General features: G+C 48.3%; 1 protein-coding gene across 1 annotated transcript in view; it reads left to right on the top strand.

Moving 5' to 3' along the window:
- The window catches only part of LOC104537986 (arf-GAP with dual PH domain-containing protein 1), a gene marked incomplete at its 5' end in the record, with an annotated part of 34,995 nt that extends 17,106 nt beyond the window's left edge, over positions 1-17,889 (top strand). The window contains 7 exons of the mRNA XM_010181020.1: positions 7,164-7,276; positions 9,092-9,238; positions 13,882-13,965; positions 16,206-16,268; positions 16,644-16,715; positions 17,065-17,293; positions 17,662-17,889. Of these exons, the coding sequence (XP_010179322.1) occupies positions 7,164-7,276; positions 9,092-9,238; positions 13,882-13,965; positions 16,206-16,268; positions 16,644-16,715; positions 17,065-17,293; positions 17,662-17,690 (737 nt within the window). The remainder of the gene's footprint in view (positions 1-7,163; positions 7,277-9,091; positions 9,239-13,881; positions 13,966-16,205; positions 16,269-16,643; positions 16,716-17,064; positions 17,294-17,661) is intronic.
- Between the last annotated feature and the right edge of the window lie 389 nt (positions 17,890-18,278).

The following is an 18,278-nucleotide window of genomic DNA, read 5'->3' as shown; positions in this document are numbered from 1 at the left end:
GGAACATCAATGCTTTTCAAGTTCCCCTTAGGAGCAGCATGTGGCGTTGCTCCTTTTATCTCTAAAGGGAAATGTATGTGTTCCTACTCCCTTGTGTTTTCTGTGCCACCTAAAACCTCAGACGAAGGTTTCAGCTGCTTCGACCTCTGAGCTGAGCATTAATGATGAAGTTTCCCCTTAGAAGGCCAAGGAGAAGTCTGTAAGGTGTTATCTCAATCAACTACTAAATCCTGGCTTTCTGTCTGATGTAGCCATTCAAGAGCTAATTGCCTTTGATTAAGTCAATCATTTGCAGAGTGAGTGGGTTAATTGGGTATTGTGGAAGCAATCAATCTAATCGGCTGCTTGCATCCATAGCTGGGGTGCTACAATGCAGCAGGACAATAATTGTTTTATGAGCTCCTGGAAGGCAGTAGAGGCAGACTGGATGGCAACAGGAAGCCCTTCTCTGCAAAATGGCCTTTAGGAAAAGTAATTTGCATGCTAAGTGCTCATTAAGAGAGGACTGGTTGATTAAGAGCTGGGAAATTCTTGCCTCTAAAATGTGTGTGCATGAGAAAATGGTTGGTGTCGGTGTCCGGGTGTTGGCATATGGGAGCTCTTGGACTCTGGTGCCTGGCTGGGTGAGATGTGATGAGGATGTGTTGTCTCAGAGAGGGATAAGGAGTTGTCCTAAGGGGGGTGAAGAGAGATCACTCCCTTCTCATGGCTGCAAGAGAGTGTGACGTGAGACGTGCCAGGCACCCATCCTTACATACGGTGCACCAAGAGTTTACCTCCCTCCCAGGCGTCCTTCTCAGGGCAAGGAGACTGGTTTGCAGGATCACTAAATACATTCTCATTTGTTCTTTGCTGAGACTTTCATTTCCAAAGCACTGAACTGTGCTTGAGCAGCAGCAGCTCTTGGTGGCTCCTCACCTGGTCTGTGCAGGACGACACCTGGGGGAAGGATGCCCCTGCATCAGCAAGGTCCCCTCTGCCTCCTGCACATGTGGGTGCTGACATTTCCAATGCGCCTCTATCTGCGCTGCTGAATATGTAACCAGGAGGAAGTGTATTTATCCGGAGATGACTGCAGAATTATTTACAGGGAAGTTACAAGCTCCTCAGCACAGCTGCAGACAGAGGAAAAAAGAAAAAAGCTGCTGGTGCTGCGCGGTGGAGCAGGGGAGCGGCCGCAGCCTTGACTGCAGGCTTGAAGGTGTTTGACCAGCCTTGACACCGCTTGCAGGGGGCTGCCTTACGTATGGGAGGATGAGTTTGTCTGTGGACAAACAGGTTTGTTTCACTCCATGAGAAAATTTAGTATTCCTTTTTTATAATTTTTTTTAATTGGAATGCACATGCTTAAAAAATTCAAATTGAAGTAATAGAAATGTCTTGCCAAATGCTACAGGAAGAAATATTACAAGTTACAGCAATAAAACCAAACAATTTATACTGACACAGCCCAAATAAGAAGTGTGCAGTTCTTTCTGCAACACCATTCGAAGTCCAGTCCCTAGGGAAGCCTTAGAACTTGCCGCCCTCTCCATCCAGCCCTCCAACTATGGACAGCATGGTTTATTTCAGAAGAAATATCCTTCGGGCTCTTGTTTCAAAAGGATACTGTGACACTGGTGTCAGTGGTGACACAGGATATCAGGGATTTGCCACTCAACCGCTCCAGTTGTGCAATTCTTTAACCTCACAGAAAAAGTGGGTACATCATCTCCAGTAAGTGCACATCTACCATTCTGGTTTAATTAACATCTTACAATGTTAATAGAGCAGACTACTTGGCTTCTGACATGCAGAGAAGTGGCGATATATACTCTGCAATTTTAGCAGTGAGGTGATGTAGTCATATTTAAATCTTCTCCAAAGCTTTTAATTGAGGTCAAAGCACTTTAACTGCTGAGAGGAAAGGAAATCTACTTCTGTAGGTAGAGGTGCCCTGCCCGAACTCTAGGAAAATGTGATGGTTCTTGGATTACACATACAAGTACTGTTTTTTTTCTCCTATTTCAACCTCCCATGCTTTGTCTTGCAGTGAGACAAGTAGGCAAGAAACAACACAGTAATGCATTTGGGCTCGGGTACGGTGTTGGCTCTGTTGCTATGCACGGTTTTGGATACACTAACGTGTTTCTCCTCAAAGCCTTGGACCAGATTTGGTTTTACCACAGCCTTGGAAACGTCATGGAAACAAGCAGCTCTGATGCCTCTTTTTCAGGTGAAATCGCAAAATATAGTGCTAAAGAAACTGAAGAGCAGATGTGGTTTAATTCCAAGTTTCTAATGCTTTACCTAGGATGACAGAAAGCAAAGGCCATGCATGTTTGGGTTTTTTCCAAGCCAGTGGATCTGATTGTCCTCCTCGCGGGAGGGATTTTTTCTTCTCTGAGAAGAAAGCTGAAACTGAAAGGGTAATTTTGAGTACTTCCTATAATCCATTCTCAGAGACCAAAATACCCAGCATTAACTAAGCACCATAACGGCCTTCTGAGGTGGGGAAGTAGCAATGTCCCTCTTCTTAAAAAAATGGGGAACTTGACCAAATACTAGCGGAAGTCGGATGGAAGGACAGTGTCTGCTTCAGGTTGTCTTGATAGAAAATCCTCTCCCTTGCTTCCTCTGCAGCCTCTTGGACAGCGAGAAAGCTGGGCTAGACTGAAGCACCCAATGGGTCCTGCCAGGTTTAGATGCCAGGCTTGGAGGAGCCACCAGCTCAATGACAAGGCCATGTAATATCTTCTTTGCAGCCAGCCAAACCCTGTTTTCTTTGCCCCTCAGAGTTTTAGCTGCAGCGGTGAAGTAAGTGTAGATTTGACAGTTCCTCATTTTACCTTGGAAGCTACGTAATACCCATTTGGGTTGTGTGATTTCAGGCTATATTACATGCCATTTGTTGGTTAACTTTGTCACAACTGCTTGGTGGTTCTTCTGCAAGCATCACGGGTTTGTGCCAGAACTATGTTGGGAGAGGAATCAAACATGTTGGTGACACGATGCTGCATGGTCCAACACCAGCAGTTGGCAAGCGTTGTAGGGCTAGCAGCCGTCTTGCTTGAATGTAAGCAGAAGAGCTGTCATGAGGGTTTGAATTTGGCCAGGTATCTCTAAATACGAAGCTGTTGCTGAGACAGTGCAGCCCACAGGGATGAGGAAGAGATGGTGTAGTTCTCCAATGCTGATGCCCCCTCCAGTGTGAGATCTGTTCCCTGTTCAGCCTCCTGCAGTTTTGTTTCTCGACACCTTCTCTGGCTGTTTTCACAGTCCTTTAGATCAGGCTGCGGAGGCCACATCTTGCTGGTGTAGTGTTTGCCTGGGGAACCCGGGTGGGTTCACATGGGGTTCAGGTCCGGTTCATGGTGTTTTGTACTGATTGGTGTCGACAGGGGTGCAGGCAGCAGGTTTGGGCAGAGGAACTGAGGATGCAGCCCTGAAGGAAGGAAGAAAGAAAGAAAAATAAAAGAAGCAAGGAAAGGATTTATGGAAATCTGTACCAAAGTACAGTGAAAGTAGCAGCTGGCATTTTCAGAACAGCCAGGAGCATTTTTGCACAGGAGATGGGTCTGGGAAGAACTGGCATGTGACATATGGAAAGGAGTAACACATGTGTTGGGGTTTTTAAATTCTTCTTTGTAGTGGAATTTGGATGATATGTTTTGCCACAAAAAGTTGGAAGGAGAAGATTAAAAGGATGAAATGTCCCTATGTAAGAGTGCAGGAAAAGCTCGGTTTCCAGCCTGACTTTGACACTGACTCACATTCTTGTCCTGTGCAGCTCACCAAACCTCTCTGGGCTTCCCTCACTTTATACATAACTGTTATGATGCCCGTCTGCCAGGGGTAAGCATTAGGTTGACTTCACAGATTTGCAGTTATTTGAGATCCTCTTTGGGGAAATTCTTCATCCCGTAAGTGTTAGGAAAAATCACAAAAACTCTGTTGTGAAGGGGAATGACTTTAATAAGGAATGCCTGTAGCATCCTTTGCCATTCAGATGTTTGTAACGAAACACTCAAGATGAATGAATGGATGAGACCCACAGCCAGGAGATGTCCCTGTCCTCCATGCGTTGTCTCTCCTCTCTCATCTGACACCGATGTCCTCTCCTCTAAACCCAGCTCTGTCCAGCACCCTTTGAGATGTTAGTGTTCCCCAAATGTCAGGCACAGAGAAGCAGTGGAGAGGCTCTGAAGCTGTCGCTGCCATTCAGTGGAGTGAATAGAAATGGCTTTTGAAGTACTCTCCTGGTGCTCCGACTAGCTTGGCATTAGAAATCAGCACCCTTTGGGAAACAGAAACTGCCTGCCCTTGGTTTCTAAACCGCACACTTTGAGAGCAAGCTGCTTAGTGTTTCGCCATTCAACAGAGCAACCGGCAAATGCCAGCCGTCAGAGCCCCAGCAGCATCTCTGCCTCATGTTAAGCAAATCTTGCATTTTATAAGTGTATCAGCCAAGCATCACCTCCTGCCTGTCTGTCTCCTGTCAGAGAGATATTATTCCTATTCAGCTCCGATGTGTACGGCCCGCTATAGGTTATGTAACATTTCTGCTGATACGAGCCCGGCAGGTAGCAGTGTCTGACACTGAATCAGTCGGAGCCTCTGTTCCCTGGCAATTAATTCCTGCATTGGCAGTGATATGAGTGCATCAGCCTGGGTCTTTCCTGTGCTGCTGTGGGATGTGACTGCCCTTGGTTGGGTTTTGGTGGCTTTCTTGGCTGCTTCCCCTTGTTCAGACTTTGGATAAGCCCGCTCCCTGTGGATTCTTCTCTTTCTGATGCTGTCCAATGGGTTAGCTGTGCTTTTTTTTGGTAGAGAAAGACCATAGCAAGCCCACATTTGGATCAGAGAAGGAGCTTCAGACCTGTAATACCCTTGATACATCTGGTATCGGCCCTCTAGATGTACATGGATACAGCTGACAGTGCACATGAGTGACGATGCTCTGCATGGGGTGGCGCACTTGTCCTGTATTGGAGGGATGGGGAAGGCTCGGAGGGGGGGAAGTACTAGGTGGGCATTGGTGTGGCATCACCGGCTGGCCATGGCTGTGGGATAACGGAGGGTTTGGGCTGTCCCTCCTGCATCTCTGGACAGTGACATGGGCTTGGTTGCTGCTGGGTCTGCCTAGCCATGGGGGATGGGAGGCTGGTGGGGGACAGTAGGTTGGTGGGAGTGCAGGCAGCAGGGGCGGTGGGATCTCACGGCAGGAAGAGGTGCACACTCTGCTTGCACTGGCTCTCTCTTGTGAGAGAGCTGTAAATAACACATAAGAGGGGATCCCTGCAGGCTCCAACATGTAAACCCTTGTGCCAGTTCCTCGGTGGTAGTACACACCCATTCGAGGGGGACAGGATGAGGCTCTGTGTTTTAAAATACAGTCCTGCTGCAGCAAATGCCCCGGATAGAATAAAGAAACAAAGGAAAGCCTGCTGACAGCTCTAAATATTTCCACCACTTCCATCTGCATGAAGTTATCATCCCGTTTGCTGCCCCACATGCCAGCCATCGGATGCGCCGGGGGGGATTTACGATGCTCTCTGTGGTTTGCACTGAGCATTAGCAACAGCGCGGGCTTTGCAGTCACACTCATCTGTGGCAGACGTCGAGGGCTTTGCCTGGCATTCAGTAAAGGTCTCTGTGAGGATCTGGAGAAAGTATTTGACTTAAAGTTTTGTAGGTCCCGACAGACAAAACTGGTATTCCGGCTACCAGCAAAGGCATATTTAGCTACATGGGCACTTTCCCTTTGGTTAGCATCTTTAGCTGTTGTTGATATCACTCTTCCTGTCTTTTCTGATCATTATATGTGTGCCTGTGTGTGGTTTTTTTTTTCTTGTTATAGGTTTTTATGGTATGGAAATGTTTTATATCGCTTGTACCTGTAGAGTCAGTGTCAAGGAGATGGTTGAATGATTTTTCTGCATCTTTCATCTGTGGTTTAAATCAATCCTATATCAGGATGAACAAGTGAGAAGCAGGTTGGATGAGGGATTTCTGCACACCGCTGCTTTGTAGCAGGCAGGTGAAGGAGAGGCTGTCTGCTGATTGCAGAGCCACTTCACATAATAAAAGAAGTGTCGTTACTTAGCTGAAAGTTGGTATAAAACAGAGAATTTTTAACTTTAAAATCCTAGCTCATGAGAGCCCAGGAACAAAAAACAAGTGTGAAGCTGAGAGAGAAAGGGAACACTTTTTCAGTGCAATTTTTGTATAATTATATCTTAAATAAATGGAAGACGACCATCACACTGCTCTGGTCATATTCACAAAACTTACATTGAACAGTTCTTGGGGTTTCTTTGTTTTGAAGCATTTAAAATTAGAGCATCAATTAAACTTACTGTGAAATAAGTTGCATGTTGTGGCTGCTGCAGGAGGTGCTGGCAGTGATCACCTCTAATTGCTTTTCTGATTTGAGGAGTTAAGATTTTTAGATTTGTTTTTTCTCTTTCTGGCTCATTTGAGTTTTAAATAAAGCACGTATATTTTGAGTAGTGTTCTTCCTGAGCAGCACATCCGCCAATGGGGCTGATATCCAGGGGGAGAGAAGAGGCATGGGATGGGCAGCTGGGCTCTCCCTGGGGAGAGGATGCTGGGCCTGCCTCAGGGACTTTCTGAACCCTGAAATCAGTGCAAAGAATTGCAACCATTTCTCCCTTTTTCCATGTGAAAAATATGTTTGTGGCTTACTGTGATATAGCCATCCACCCTGAACAGCTTTCCCTGCATGCACACACCTTGTTTTTAATTATTTGGCGACATCAACGCAGGAGGACAGATCTTGCCTGCCTTTCCCTTGCTCCAAAAGTGCTGCCGATGTGAGTTGAGCAGCATCTGTGGTGCTGGGAGTCGTGGCAGGGAGACAGCCTTGCTCCTCGAGTCTTCACCTGTATTGCAGCACAGGATGCACGGGGAAAATCTGCTTTTGCCCATCGTGGTGGCACAACAGGGACATCTGAAGCACAAGCTGTTGGAAAAGAGCAAGAATGGAGTGAGAAGGGCAAATCTGAAGAAGAAAACTTGTTTCATTCCTATCTTGAGCAATCCAGCCACACATCTGGTCTGCTTGGTTTTGAAGTTGAAGCTCTTCTCCTTTTCTTTACCCTATCTCTTTTTAAAAATACAGCGTTTTATCCCTGGGTCTCAGCAATTGCTTTCTGCTGCAGGGTACCGAGAAGGATTTCTGTGGAAGAGAGGACGTGATAACGGGCAATTCTTAAGCCGAAAATTCGTGTTATCAGAGAGGGAAGGTGCGCTGAAGTACTTCAACAAAAATGACGTGAGTACCTGGGATTGCTGTATGTGGACAGGGGATTGCAGCTGTAAGAGCACCTTTAAACTAGTAATCCCTAGCCCACTGTTTTATGTATAGTGTTACAGTTTTTGTAAGCATTGGGTTCCTGATCGCTCCAGGACTCAGTCCACCACCACTGTCATGGTGAGACACCTGAGCTGGCCGTTGTATGCATTCATGTTCTGTTGAGCCAGTAAGACTTTTCCTAAACTGCCAACGAAGGAGTTTTTCTCAGCTCTGGCTCTGTATCATCCATCTGACAGAGATTTCATATTTGTGGCTGGCTTGTGATGAAGGTATCACCATCTCATGATAGTCAGTGGGGTCTGAAACCTCCTCTACATGGCATGGCCAGCAATCCAGAGGAAAAGCTCCCTGATTTTCTGTTCCAGTGCCAAGCAGTGGAAGCATTTGTCTTTTTCCTCAGAGCACATTTCATTTATTGTAAGTGGGAAATGGAGCTAATACCATGAAAATTGCATATGTGATGAATGGATAGACACTGCTGTTCTGCACCACGCAATGGAGGAAGCCAAGGTGTTTTCTTTGGCCTTTGAGTCTCCCCTGAACGTTGCAGCTGAGGACAGCCCAGGCCGAGCCACCAGCCAGTTTTCTCAAGTACTTGATGCAGTCGTGGTGTCACGATGAGCCATGCCGTGCAGAGGAGGTGAACGTCCATCCACACTTCTGCATACCCAGCAGCCAGCTGCGATAGCACCGTCTTCTTCTTCAGCTTGGTGTGGTGTGGTGCAATTGCATCTCGTGGATGGGAGAGCACCAGTCATTACCGAGGGAGAAGTGAAAGTCCCAGCAGCCCCATTCAGTCACTGTTGACTGCTCTGGTAGCTTGAAGCATCTTTGCTTTGTTATCAACCGTAGCTGTGGTTGGAACGGTGCTGTCTAGACATGTCCTCTTTGCTGGGATTTCCCCCATGGCCACCCATGGCGGCTGTGTGCCCATGGCAAGTCCCCAAGTCCCCAAAAGCAGCACTAGCATCTCTGCCAGTTCAGGGACTTCCACGTGGTGCTGGGCACCACGGCACTGCTACGTGACCTGCTGCTGGCCCCTGACTGTGCCCCAAAACTGCTGTTACCAAGAGCCTAATCTCTGTGTTTTGGGATGTTTTGTTCACACTTGCTGGTTCACTTCTCAGTGCAGTCCTGAAAGGGTGGTAAACTCCTAGAGATGTTTTGTAGGAAGACAAACTGTGCTACAAAGTCCAAGTGACCTGCCACAGAGGATGCAGGTGGGATTGGTGCCTGGGAGGGCCTGATCCAGGCTCATCATTGGGCTGACCCACCCAAGAAATGGGCTGTAAGTTGTATATTTGCCCCCAATTTGTGTATTCTGTCTGACAGTGTTTTTCTTTCTTCTATGACAGCACTCCTCCCAGTATAAATGCTGGTCATTTGTCCTTAGGTGAAGAGGCTGGAGGAGATCTAGGGGTCAGGAGACAGCTGAACAGAGGCTGAGACAGGAGGCACGGTGAAGATGCTTGTCTTTATAGTATAGCATGCCCTTGTGAGACTTGGCCTGTCCATTGCTTTGGGGCTGAAACCTTTCTCCCCTTAAACTCTACTGAATTTTGCAGAAGAACAGAGTTTTTTTCCAGGCTGACAGAAAACAGTCATTGATGCCTGAGCAAAGTCTCTGATATATCATCACCAGGCAGTTTTGTGGGCTGGGAGTCAGTTTTTTAGCTAATGGCCTCAATCAGGAGTATTTTTCTGACCAAGTGAACTGCTTTCTGGTTTGAAAGCCAATTCTCGAGTGTTTGCTCACTCAGCTGTGTTTTCCAGGCAAAAGAACCCAAAGCAATTATGAAGATCGAACATCTAAACGCGACTTTCCAGCCTGCAAAAATTGGGAACCCACACGGACTGCAGATCACTTACTTGAAGGACAATAGCACAAGGAACATCTTTGTCTACCACGAAGATGGCAAGGTGAGGGGGCAGAGGTAACAAGAAGGTTTGGGTTGTGGTCCTGGGTTTGTTGCTGCTCTGAGGCAGCCTGTGGCACTCCAGGCTCTGACTGAGCCGGGCATCACTGTGGGGTGTGGAAGGAATGGGGGTACAGGATGCACAACCAGCTTTGAGCATGTTTGTCGTGTCTTTCCAAGCACGGAGGTTGCAAACTGCATCTTCTAAATAATGAGATGCAAATGGAAGGAGTTGCTGTTCCTCTGCTTGCAACGAGACCTAGAGGCAGGGACATTTTTTAAGGGAGGCTCTTTGGTGCCCAGAGAGGGAGATGGGGTGAATGGAACAACGAAAGGTGAGGGGACTTGATTTAAGGACATGCGAAAGGGGAGCAAACTGGATTGTAGGAGGACTGGGGAACTGGTTGTTTCTCTGCCTTTGTACTTAATAAAATTGAAATCTGCATGTTTGTATTGAAATAAATCCCCTTTGGTGATCTCATGCCTCTGAAAGGAGGTGTGAAGAAGGAGTCTTGCGGGTCTGGGGTGGTTGTTTCCACAAGGACAGCGGGACACGGAGACCAGGGTAGTGAGTGGGTCCCAGCCCTCCTGGAGGGCGTCAGGGGGGTCCCAGCCTTGGGGCTACTGTGAAGAACAGCGACAGCCACCACGCTGCCCCAGGGGTCTTGTCTCCACGGACCGGTGTCCATGCAGAGAGCAGGCCAGGGGAAGTTTGCAGTGTGTGTCATCTCACTGCCTTGTTTTAATATGTTTCGTCCTTTCTTCCCTCCCCCAAATACTTGAGGCTCGCCATAGAATACCAGCAACCCTGGAGGGCCCATGAAATCAGAGCCTAAAGGTGTCATGTTCACATTGTGTCTGCTTTCCTCTGACCATCACAGTGCCTTCATCCTTTGGTGTTACAACCCGCTCAGCACCCTGTCTGTCAGAGAGGCTTTCTGGGGGCCATCCCTCATGGACCAGCACAGCAGGGATTTGTGGGTTAGCAGTCACTCCTTGCCAGACAGTTTAGGCCAATAATGCCACCAAAACCCAAGATATTCTTAACTTGTGGATGAGCAAAGCCGATTTTGCCTCTGCTACTGATCAGGCTCCGGGTGCAGTGGAGCAGGGTGGTGCTGTCATCCTTGCAGGGCTGCGCTGTGGAGGCTGGATGCAGTTCCTGTGCAGTACAGGTGCTTCTGGTGGGAACTAATTAGTGTGTCTGGGTTGGGTTAATTAGTGGCATTACCTGGTTTTGTACATGCACAGAGATGTGCGTGTAATACGCATTCACACACATCCATATGTGCATATAATGGGCATGCATAATAGATGATCAGCCTGCCTGGCCCCTCACACCCTGCAGCACCATGGGATCTTGCTCCATGGATTTTGAGCATCCTGGGGAGCTGCTCTGACAGAGCTGCTCCTGAATTTACCTTCTCCATGTGCTTTACCTGGTGGAATATGCAAGTCCCATGGCACAGAGGAGGCACTGCTTGTCACTAGGTGCTGCTTTAGCACAGCAAAGTGTTGCTGGGTTGCTCTCAGGTACCTCTCTGGCCACAGTTTAAACTGAAATAAGAGGAAGAAGCTCTTTCCTGTGAAAGCTGCATCACACTGTCATGCCTGCATTTGTTGTTTGCTGGACTTTGGTGGTCCATTTGGTTTAAAATGCTGGGTTTTCTGGGGGCTCGTGGAAGGAGCAGTCTCGCAAGTCTCACACAGTTCCTCCTGCCTTCATGTCGGTGGTTTGGCAGGACGTGCTCTGATGCCATCTGATAATGCCCAGGTTGAATTTCTTTCCACTTCCCTGAAATTGTTCTGCCACTTCGACTGAGCGAGCGCTGCAGAAAATCGCACACCCTGGTGTGAGCTCCCACCCTTTGGGACTAGAGGCAGCCCCAAACTTGCCTGCGGTCCTCTGCTGCCCTTTGCTCCCTCCCATACCCGCCCCCAGCAGCCCCAGGGCATCCCCTTGTACCCAGAGATGCCGCCTCTCCCCAGTCTGAATCGCTTGACCCTGATTTAGGCTCCTGTCTTGTATTTCTGGGGTTTGATCCCTCTCTGTCTAATCCTGTTGCCAATCTGGCTGGATTTGGGTTTTTTTTTCCCTCTGAGGAGTTCGGCAGTGATCCAGAGCATCACATGCTGTTTTCCGCATGGCTGTGCTGCTGCAATACCCCTGAAGAAAGCAGGCTCATCTCTCAGATGGGATAATCCAGCATGGGCTTATTCGACCCCTAGAAAAGCTGGGAGAGCCCTGCTGCCCTGGTGAGTTTTGAGTGGAGTAAGACACCCAAAGGGATAAAGGACAGACAGACACAGTGGTCACCCTGCTGCTGCCCCAGAGCTTCACAGAACGGGACAGCAGATCTCCAGATCTCCATCTGTGGTGGGAGGCAGAAAAACTGCAGGAGTGGATTTCCCACCGCTCTGAGCTCCTGTCCGGGGCTGAAGCTCCCTCTGCAGGACTTCTGGAAGCCTCAGCAGGAGCAGCTCAGAAAGCCGCGGTTTCTGCTGCCATCCCTGGTGTTGCCATCACTCTTGGGATGCTTATAGGTGAGCTGAGTCTCCAGGAAAGGCCACCCTTTGCGGTGCAAACCAAAATCTTTAGGTTTTCTCTAGACAAATTAGCAAAATGCTCTTCCCCAGTGCTCCTCCTTTCCTCAGCCGCACCAGGAGCTTTCAGGATGGGGAGAGGACATTGATCAGCAGCAGAAGGGGCTGTAGCAGAGGGGCTCAGGGACTGATGATGAAGGGACTGGTGAGGAGGTATGGTGAGGTGAAGTCACATTTTAATCTGAAGTTGTCAGTCTGAGACTGCCAGGGCAATGTGGGTGGCTCTGATGGAGACTGGAGAGAGACCAAGGTGGCAGAGGGGAAGTGTGCGGTGGCACTGCAAGCAGACCAGGAGGAACCCCAGAGCCTGGAAAAGCCCCTTGCAAAGGTGCAGGCAGCAGCTGATTTCCTCTGCTTGCTCTGAGATACAAATCAGCGACAGGAATCTCTGCTAATGAGCTAATCAGACAGCACCTTCCCATCTGGAAACACTGAGCAGTTTAATGTTTTAATAGAGCAGATAGGATCTCCTCACTCTATTTGTGGCATTGTTTATAATTATACACAGAAAGTTTTTAGCAACTGAGCCTTCTGGCTCTGCATACACTAGTACAGGTTTGTATGCAGCAAGGTGGTGGTGCCCCTTCCTCCAGTAATGGGACATCAGTATTCTGGGAAGCAATAGACTGTTGGAAGTCAATGAGGGTTTCAGGCTCTGCTTTTCTGCAGGGTGAAACTGTGTCTTGCATCACAATCAAGGAGGAGACCTATATATATATACACACATATATATACATATAGCTATCTGGTTGGTGACTGTATGAAATATCAGTGTTTTAACATTACAGCTTATTTTCCATTACCTCCAGCCTGGTTTGGTCATCATTAACTTCGGGAGCCAGTTCCTCTGGCTGATCCTCTTTGTGCTGCTATCTGGGGTCTGCTTAGCTGCTTAGGGTAGGAACATGAGTGATCAGTAAGTAAAACCTCAGACAAGTAGGTCAGAGTTTTCCAAAACATTGTTTGTCTATGCCCTGTTAGGGTTTGTTATTGTTGTTTTTTTTTCCTTTCAACCTGAAGTAAATTAACAAGTCAAAGCAAAGCATTTGAACTTTTAGAGTGGCTATTTGCCACCTTAGACCATTTTTGAGATACCTCAAGTTCAACTCCTCCAAACTAAGATCTGCAAAATTACATGTAAGGGCCTTTTTCCACTCCCCAATAACTTTTAAAGCATAAAAACATTTAAATCTTTCTGAAAGCTGACTTCTACTTTGCTATGGTCTTTCACACAGAATCACAGATCATAGAATCACAGATCATAGAATCATAGTCTTTCCTATGCTATAGCAGCCTCACCTGAAAGCTTGGCAGGGTTTATTTTGGGATCGAGTCTGTCTCACTGAACCTGTCCCTGGTGTGTGGAGCTCCACGTGCATTAATGACAGCCCAATTGCTCAGCATCCTGGTGCGGGCAGCTGTTACACTTCCCTTCCAAAATGCCTTTCCTTTCCCATACCTGTAGACCTTGGGGCAGTTATTTGAGAGCCTCCTGTGTGGATCACTTGAAGTTAATTTGCCATCTCTCAGTGAAACCTTCAAAAAGGCAGCCAGTGCAGTACGGGCTCTGTGGGTCTCATCAGAGACAAATAAATAGATGAGTTTAGAAACAAGTACGTTATAAAACAACTACTTCAAAGGGAAAAAACCAAACCAAAACAAAATCACAAAACAAAACAGAGAGATTTCTGCCAAGGAAAGGTAGAAGTGCCAGAGCAGCTGGGAATTGAGCTGAGACTTCAATGTCACTGTCCTTGTCCCTGAAGGACTCGCGGATATGACTGATGGACTGGAGTACAAAGATAAACTGGTATTTGACCATTCTTTTAGCAAAACACTGAAATATGTTGCTAAGACCTCAAAATTTGGGTGAGATTCAGGCAATCCTTGCCCACAGTCAGCATTTTATTTTTTTTGAAGGACTGCTGCTAAAGTGCCCTCTGTCACTTGGGACAAAGTGATGGAAGAGATGAAAGGCAGTGGGATCACACTATTTTATGTGTGGGCTATGTTACTCACTTTGCTTTTCTTTCTTGTTATTAGGAAATAGTGGATTGGTTCAATGCCATCCGGGCAGCCCGGTTTCATTACTTACAAGTGGCATTCCCTGGAGCCAGCGACGTTGATGTGAGTTTTCCTGCTGTTGTTTGTTTTTTTTTGCTCATTTTTAGCTTCTTGTTACCAGGCTGGAAGTGCTCCATCCTTCAGAGGGTTTTACAGTTGCTGAGTTGAAATCCTCATGGGGGCTGCAGAGCCCACGTGCAGTAACCAGCATCCAGCTTTGGGCCCAGTGTGTGTGCGCGCACATGTGTTGACACTCAAAATGTGAGTCGTGCCTATGAGTAACCCCAATGCTGTCACATGCACAGCAGCCGTAAGCGTCTGTCTTAAAGATTTTTGCTATATTAAAAGCTGAAACAAAGGCTGGAAGGTAGGAATGATGAAGGCAAAAGAGCATCAGTGCTGTACGCAAGCCAGTGGGATGAGTTTTTGTGTGTAGGTCAATGCAGCCCATTTCATGAATCTCTGTCTTGTATTTTCCGGGAGCTGGAGCTGTTAATTGCATTATCTTTTGCTAATATAATCCCAAAGGCTGTATTAGTGCACGCTGACTGGAAGTGCCTTGTGTTGCAGTTGCGCTGCAGTTGGTGCATAACCTCCCTGGCTGTTGGTGGTGGTTACTCTCTGTTACCTCCTTGACTTTGTAGATTTTGAAATCTAATTGCATTACTTGCCTTCTGGTAATTACCTGGGAGGGGTCCAGTGGGGGTGCAGGGGTGGCTCTGTCGATGGCTGCCCATGCACCCCAAGGACCCCAGAGCCAAAACCTTCCCATCGGACTGACAGCAGCTGCCTCAAACCATCCCAGTCCCTGGGGAGAATGAGGGGAGGAGAAAGAGCGTTCCCATGGCTGGTGACCCCTGGCATGAGGGACTTCAGACCATTTTCTGATCAGAAGTTAAACTGGTAAAATATGAAGAAACCGTAAGAGCAGCCTCGTTAGCTGGCTGCAGTACAGTTGCTGTGCAGTCTATACTTTCTATAGTCACTTCTCTCCCTCTCCATATCCTCTGCTTCTGTTAAAGTTGGTTGGCACATCTGCATTGAATTGCCCCAATAAACCCCACAGACCTTAACAAAGTTGCCATTTGTCTGGCAGTTGGTGAGAGGGTTCATATGCTCACCCTGTGGCGGTTCTGGTGTGAGATAAGCTATAGTTTTACTTTTCATCCCCTTTTCATCAATGATGCTTTGGGGGAATCAGAGGAGTGTAATGTTTAGTGAGGTTTAATTTAACACCTTGAAATACTGAATGACCCTTCATGAAGTTGAGCGTGGGGAGGCCTCTGGGTCATGTATGGGTGGTAGCTCCATCCTGGATGTTGCCGTCATTCACATCTAATCTGTGATTCCTTTACCCTGTCGGAGAGATAGAAAAACGTTACATTTAAACAAGAGCCAGGTTAAATGCAGTAGAGAGTTGTAAATTGCTCGCACCACCCTAAGGTTGCCCAAGCTGCCTTTGCCAAGGGTGCTGAGCTCCTTGCTTAGCAAAGTGTCCCCAGTGCTGTCCCAGGAGCCAAACGCCGGGGCTGTGAACATTGAAGAGCCCTTTGCTGCCCATGTTGAAGTGTCCAAGATGAAGATGCTCCCGGCTGCTGTGGAGCAGCTGTGTTTCTTTGGGCTGTTGTATTTTGGGGTGTCTGTGCCCTACAAGCACACGTCTGCTCAACCAGAGCTGCTCTTGGGCAGTGTTAGGTGTTACAGGGGTGCGATTTGGCAAGTGAAGCTGTTAGTACCCTGTTTAAATGAAAGGCAGGACCAGTGTGTGGCCAGGCTCTTTGTCTCTGATTTTGATGATACTTGTCTTTTTTCAAGAGCATTTCAGAGGCATCTGTGAGGATCTTGCAGCTACTGCCTTGTCTTCGCTAAGCAGCGTTAAAAATATCCCTGGGGCTGCTAGCTGCTGTCAGCAATATCTGTGGAGGGGGCAGTGCACAGGCGGAGTGTGTGGATGGGGTTTTACTGGCAAATTACACCTTAGGGCTTGCGGGAGAGGCTCCTGCTGTGTCTGGTGGAGGGGGCATCTGCAGAGCTGTGTGGTGAGGTGGGATTTGGCCCGGGGGCGTCTCCTGGAGTCTGGTGGCTTTGCTGGTGCAAAGATGCTTCGTGTTTCTGCACCCACCTCCTCTGAGCGCTTTGAAGTGGGGCTGAAGCGTTGGGCCAGAGCTGTCAGGTGGGCTCAGGGCCAAGGCAAGCTTGGCGTGGGGTTTCCTGCAGTGACCCCCAGCCCTGCCCTGCATCCCCAGCGATGCCCCAGCTCCCTCTGACGCTACTCTCTCTTTTCTCTCTTTTGGTTACTCCAGCTGGTGCCAAAGCTTTCTAGAAACTACCTGAAGGAAGGGTACATGGAGAAAACGGGGCCAAAGGTAGGATACAAAATGCTTTTGCAGTCCCTCTAAATGTGAGTCTTGCTCTCTGCGGGGCTGAGAAGGGCCTGCTAGTAACATTAATGCTGTGAACGCCTTCATATGCTTTCTCTACCTGGAAGCAAATGTTAAAAACTCCTCACAAGACTCACCTCACAAACCAACCACCCCATCTCCCTGCCCATGCCTGCAAGCCCACCAGGTATAGCTTGCCTGGACCCTGCGGTGCCAGCTTGTGGTGGCCCAGAAGCTGCCTGCCCCCAACTGCCCCAACCCACTGGGTTCCTCCGAATGCCTTGATACTGCTGGGTCATGCCCAGTAAGCGGGGAGCTGTGCTGCTTTGGTGTGTAATCTGGTGGTTTTTGACTCTTCAGCAAACAGAGGGGTTCAAGAAGCGATGGTTCACCATGGATGACCGGCGGCTCATGTATTTCAAAGATCCCCTGGTAAGATGAAGGTGCCTGGGCTATCTGTTGGGAATTATCTTCAATAATAATAATAGTAGTAACAATAATAGCAATGATAATAGTAATAATAATCATCTGCAGGGAAGCTCAGGCTTGTGGGAGAGCCAAGAGGGCTCTGAGCTATCACTGCTAGATGGATCTGCATGGTGTCCAGTGTGCAGTAGCGCTGTGCGCAGATAATGGTGTTGGTCCTGTATTGTGGGGCCCCCTGCGAGGAGCTAGAGCTGATGGGGTTTTTGGATGGTGCAGGGTGAGCCATGTCCTGGCTGCCCGGGATGCAGAGCTCCCTTCACAGTCGCACCTGCCTGACTGCTCCGCTATCTCCTAGGATGCCTTTGCTAGAGGGGAAGTGTTTATTGGGAGCAAGGAAAACAGCTACAAGGTGCTGGAAGGGCTCCCGCCGTCCACGCAGGGAAACCACTGGCAGCACGGGATTACCATCGTCACGCCGGATCGGAAATTCCTCTTTGCCTGTGAGACAGAGGACGACCAGCTGGAGTGGATCACAACTTTTCAGAAAGTTATAAGCCGGCCGATGCTGCCTCAGGAATACGCAGGTGTGTTTGCTGGTGAGGGCAGTGCTTTCCGTGCGTTAGAGGACGGGATGGATGGAGGGGGATTGGGGATGAGGCATTGCTGCCTCCTGTGCAGTGTGAGTGGGGCAGCCCTTCCCCACCCAGGGAGGATGCCAAGGCTGTCTGAGCAGAGAGGGGCTCACACTGGGAGAAGGAGTAGAAGGAGGAGGGTATCTTTACCTCTTCATCACCTCTGGTGTGATGTCCATGGTGCTATAAGGATGATCGGTTACCCAGTTGCCAGGATAATCAGAGCCAAGAAGCATCAGCAAGGCAAGGACCATCCAGATCACAGCCTGATGGTGCTTGTCGTGCTTTTAATTTTATTTTCTGTTTTTTTTTTCTTTCAGTGGAAGCCCATTTCAAACATAAACCTTAGTTGGGACTTGGCTGAGCAGATCTGAGGAGTGAGCTTCTGTTTACAACACAACGTGGTTTTATTTGAAATGTTGAAAATAATGAATAATAATAATAACAGTAATAATAATAATAATACTTCCCTTTCCCCTCATTGTTCACTTGATCATGTCGGAATCCAAGAAGGACAGCAGTGAAACATTGGAGAAGATGCTGATCCAACTCGAAATCCAGCTCTGTGGCTGCTCCATGGGATGCACCACTAGGATGGGTCCTGTGACCCCATCACCCCATGCCCACAAAAAGGGTGGTGAAGACTCTTGGTGTCACATTTAGGGGAAGATGGGGCTTGACCTTGAGGACTGGAGCTGAGCATCCCTGCAGCCCTAGCTGTCCCCCAGCCCTTTCCCTGGGGGTGCTGTGGGTTCCTGAGCAGTGACATCCTCGTGGGACATGACGCACCAACCTGGAAATATCCAAAATGGTGCAGTGCGAAATGGCTGAGCCTCCCAACGGTGTCAGGGTAATGATAAGTAAATAACTTCACCCGGGGCAGCGGTGGTGGTGCTGAACCCAGGCTGGGTCCCCCAGCCCTGTGGCCCTGCAAGGG

The sequence above is a fragment of the Mesitornis unicolor genome, unplaced genomic scaffold, assembly GCF_000695765.1.
Source record: "Mesitornis unicolor isolate BGI_N332 unplaced genomic scaffold, ASM69576v1 scaffold19503, whole genome shotgun sequence".
Taxonomy (NCBI): Eukaryota; Metazoa; Chordata; class Aves; order Mesitornithiformes; family Mesitornithidae; genus Mesitornis; species Mesitornis unicolor.
The sequence above is the reverse complement of the archived record's forward strand: the minus strand, read 5'-3'. Positions and strand labels throughout refer to the sequence as shown.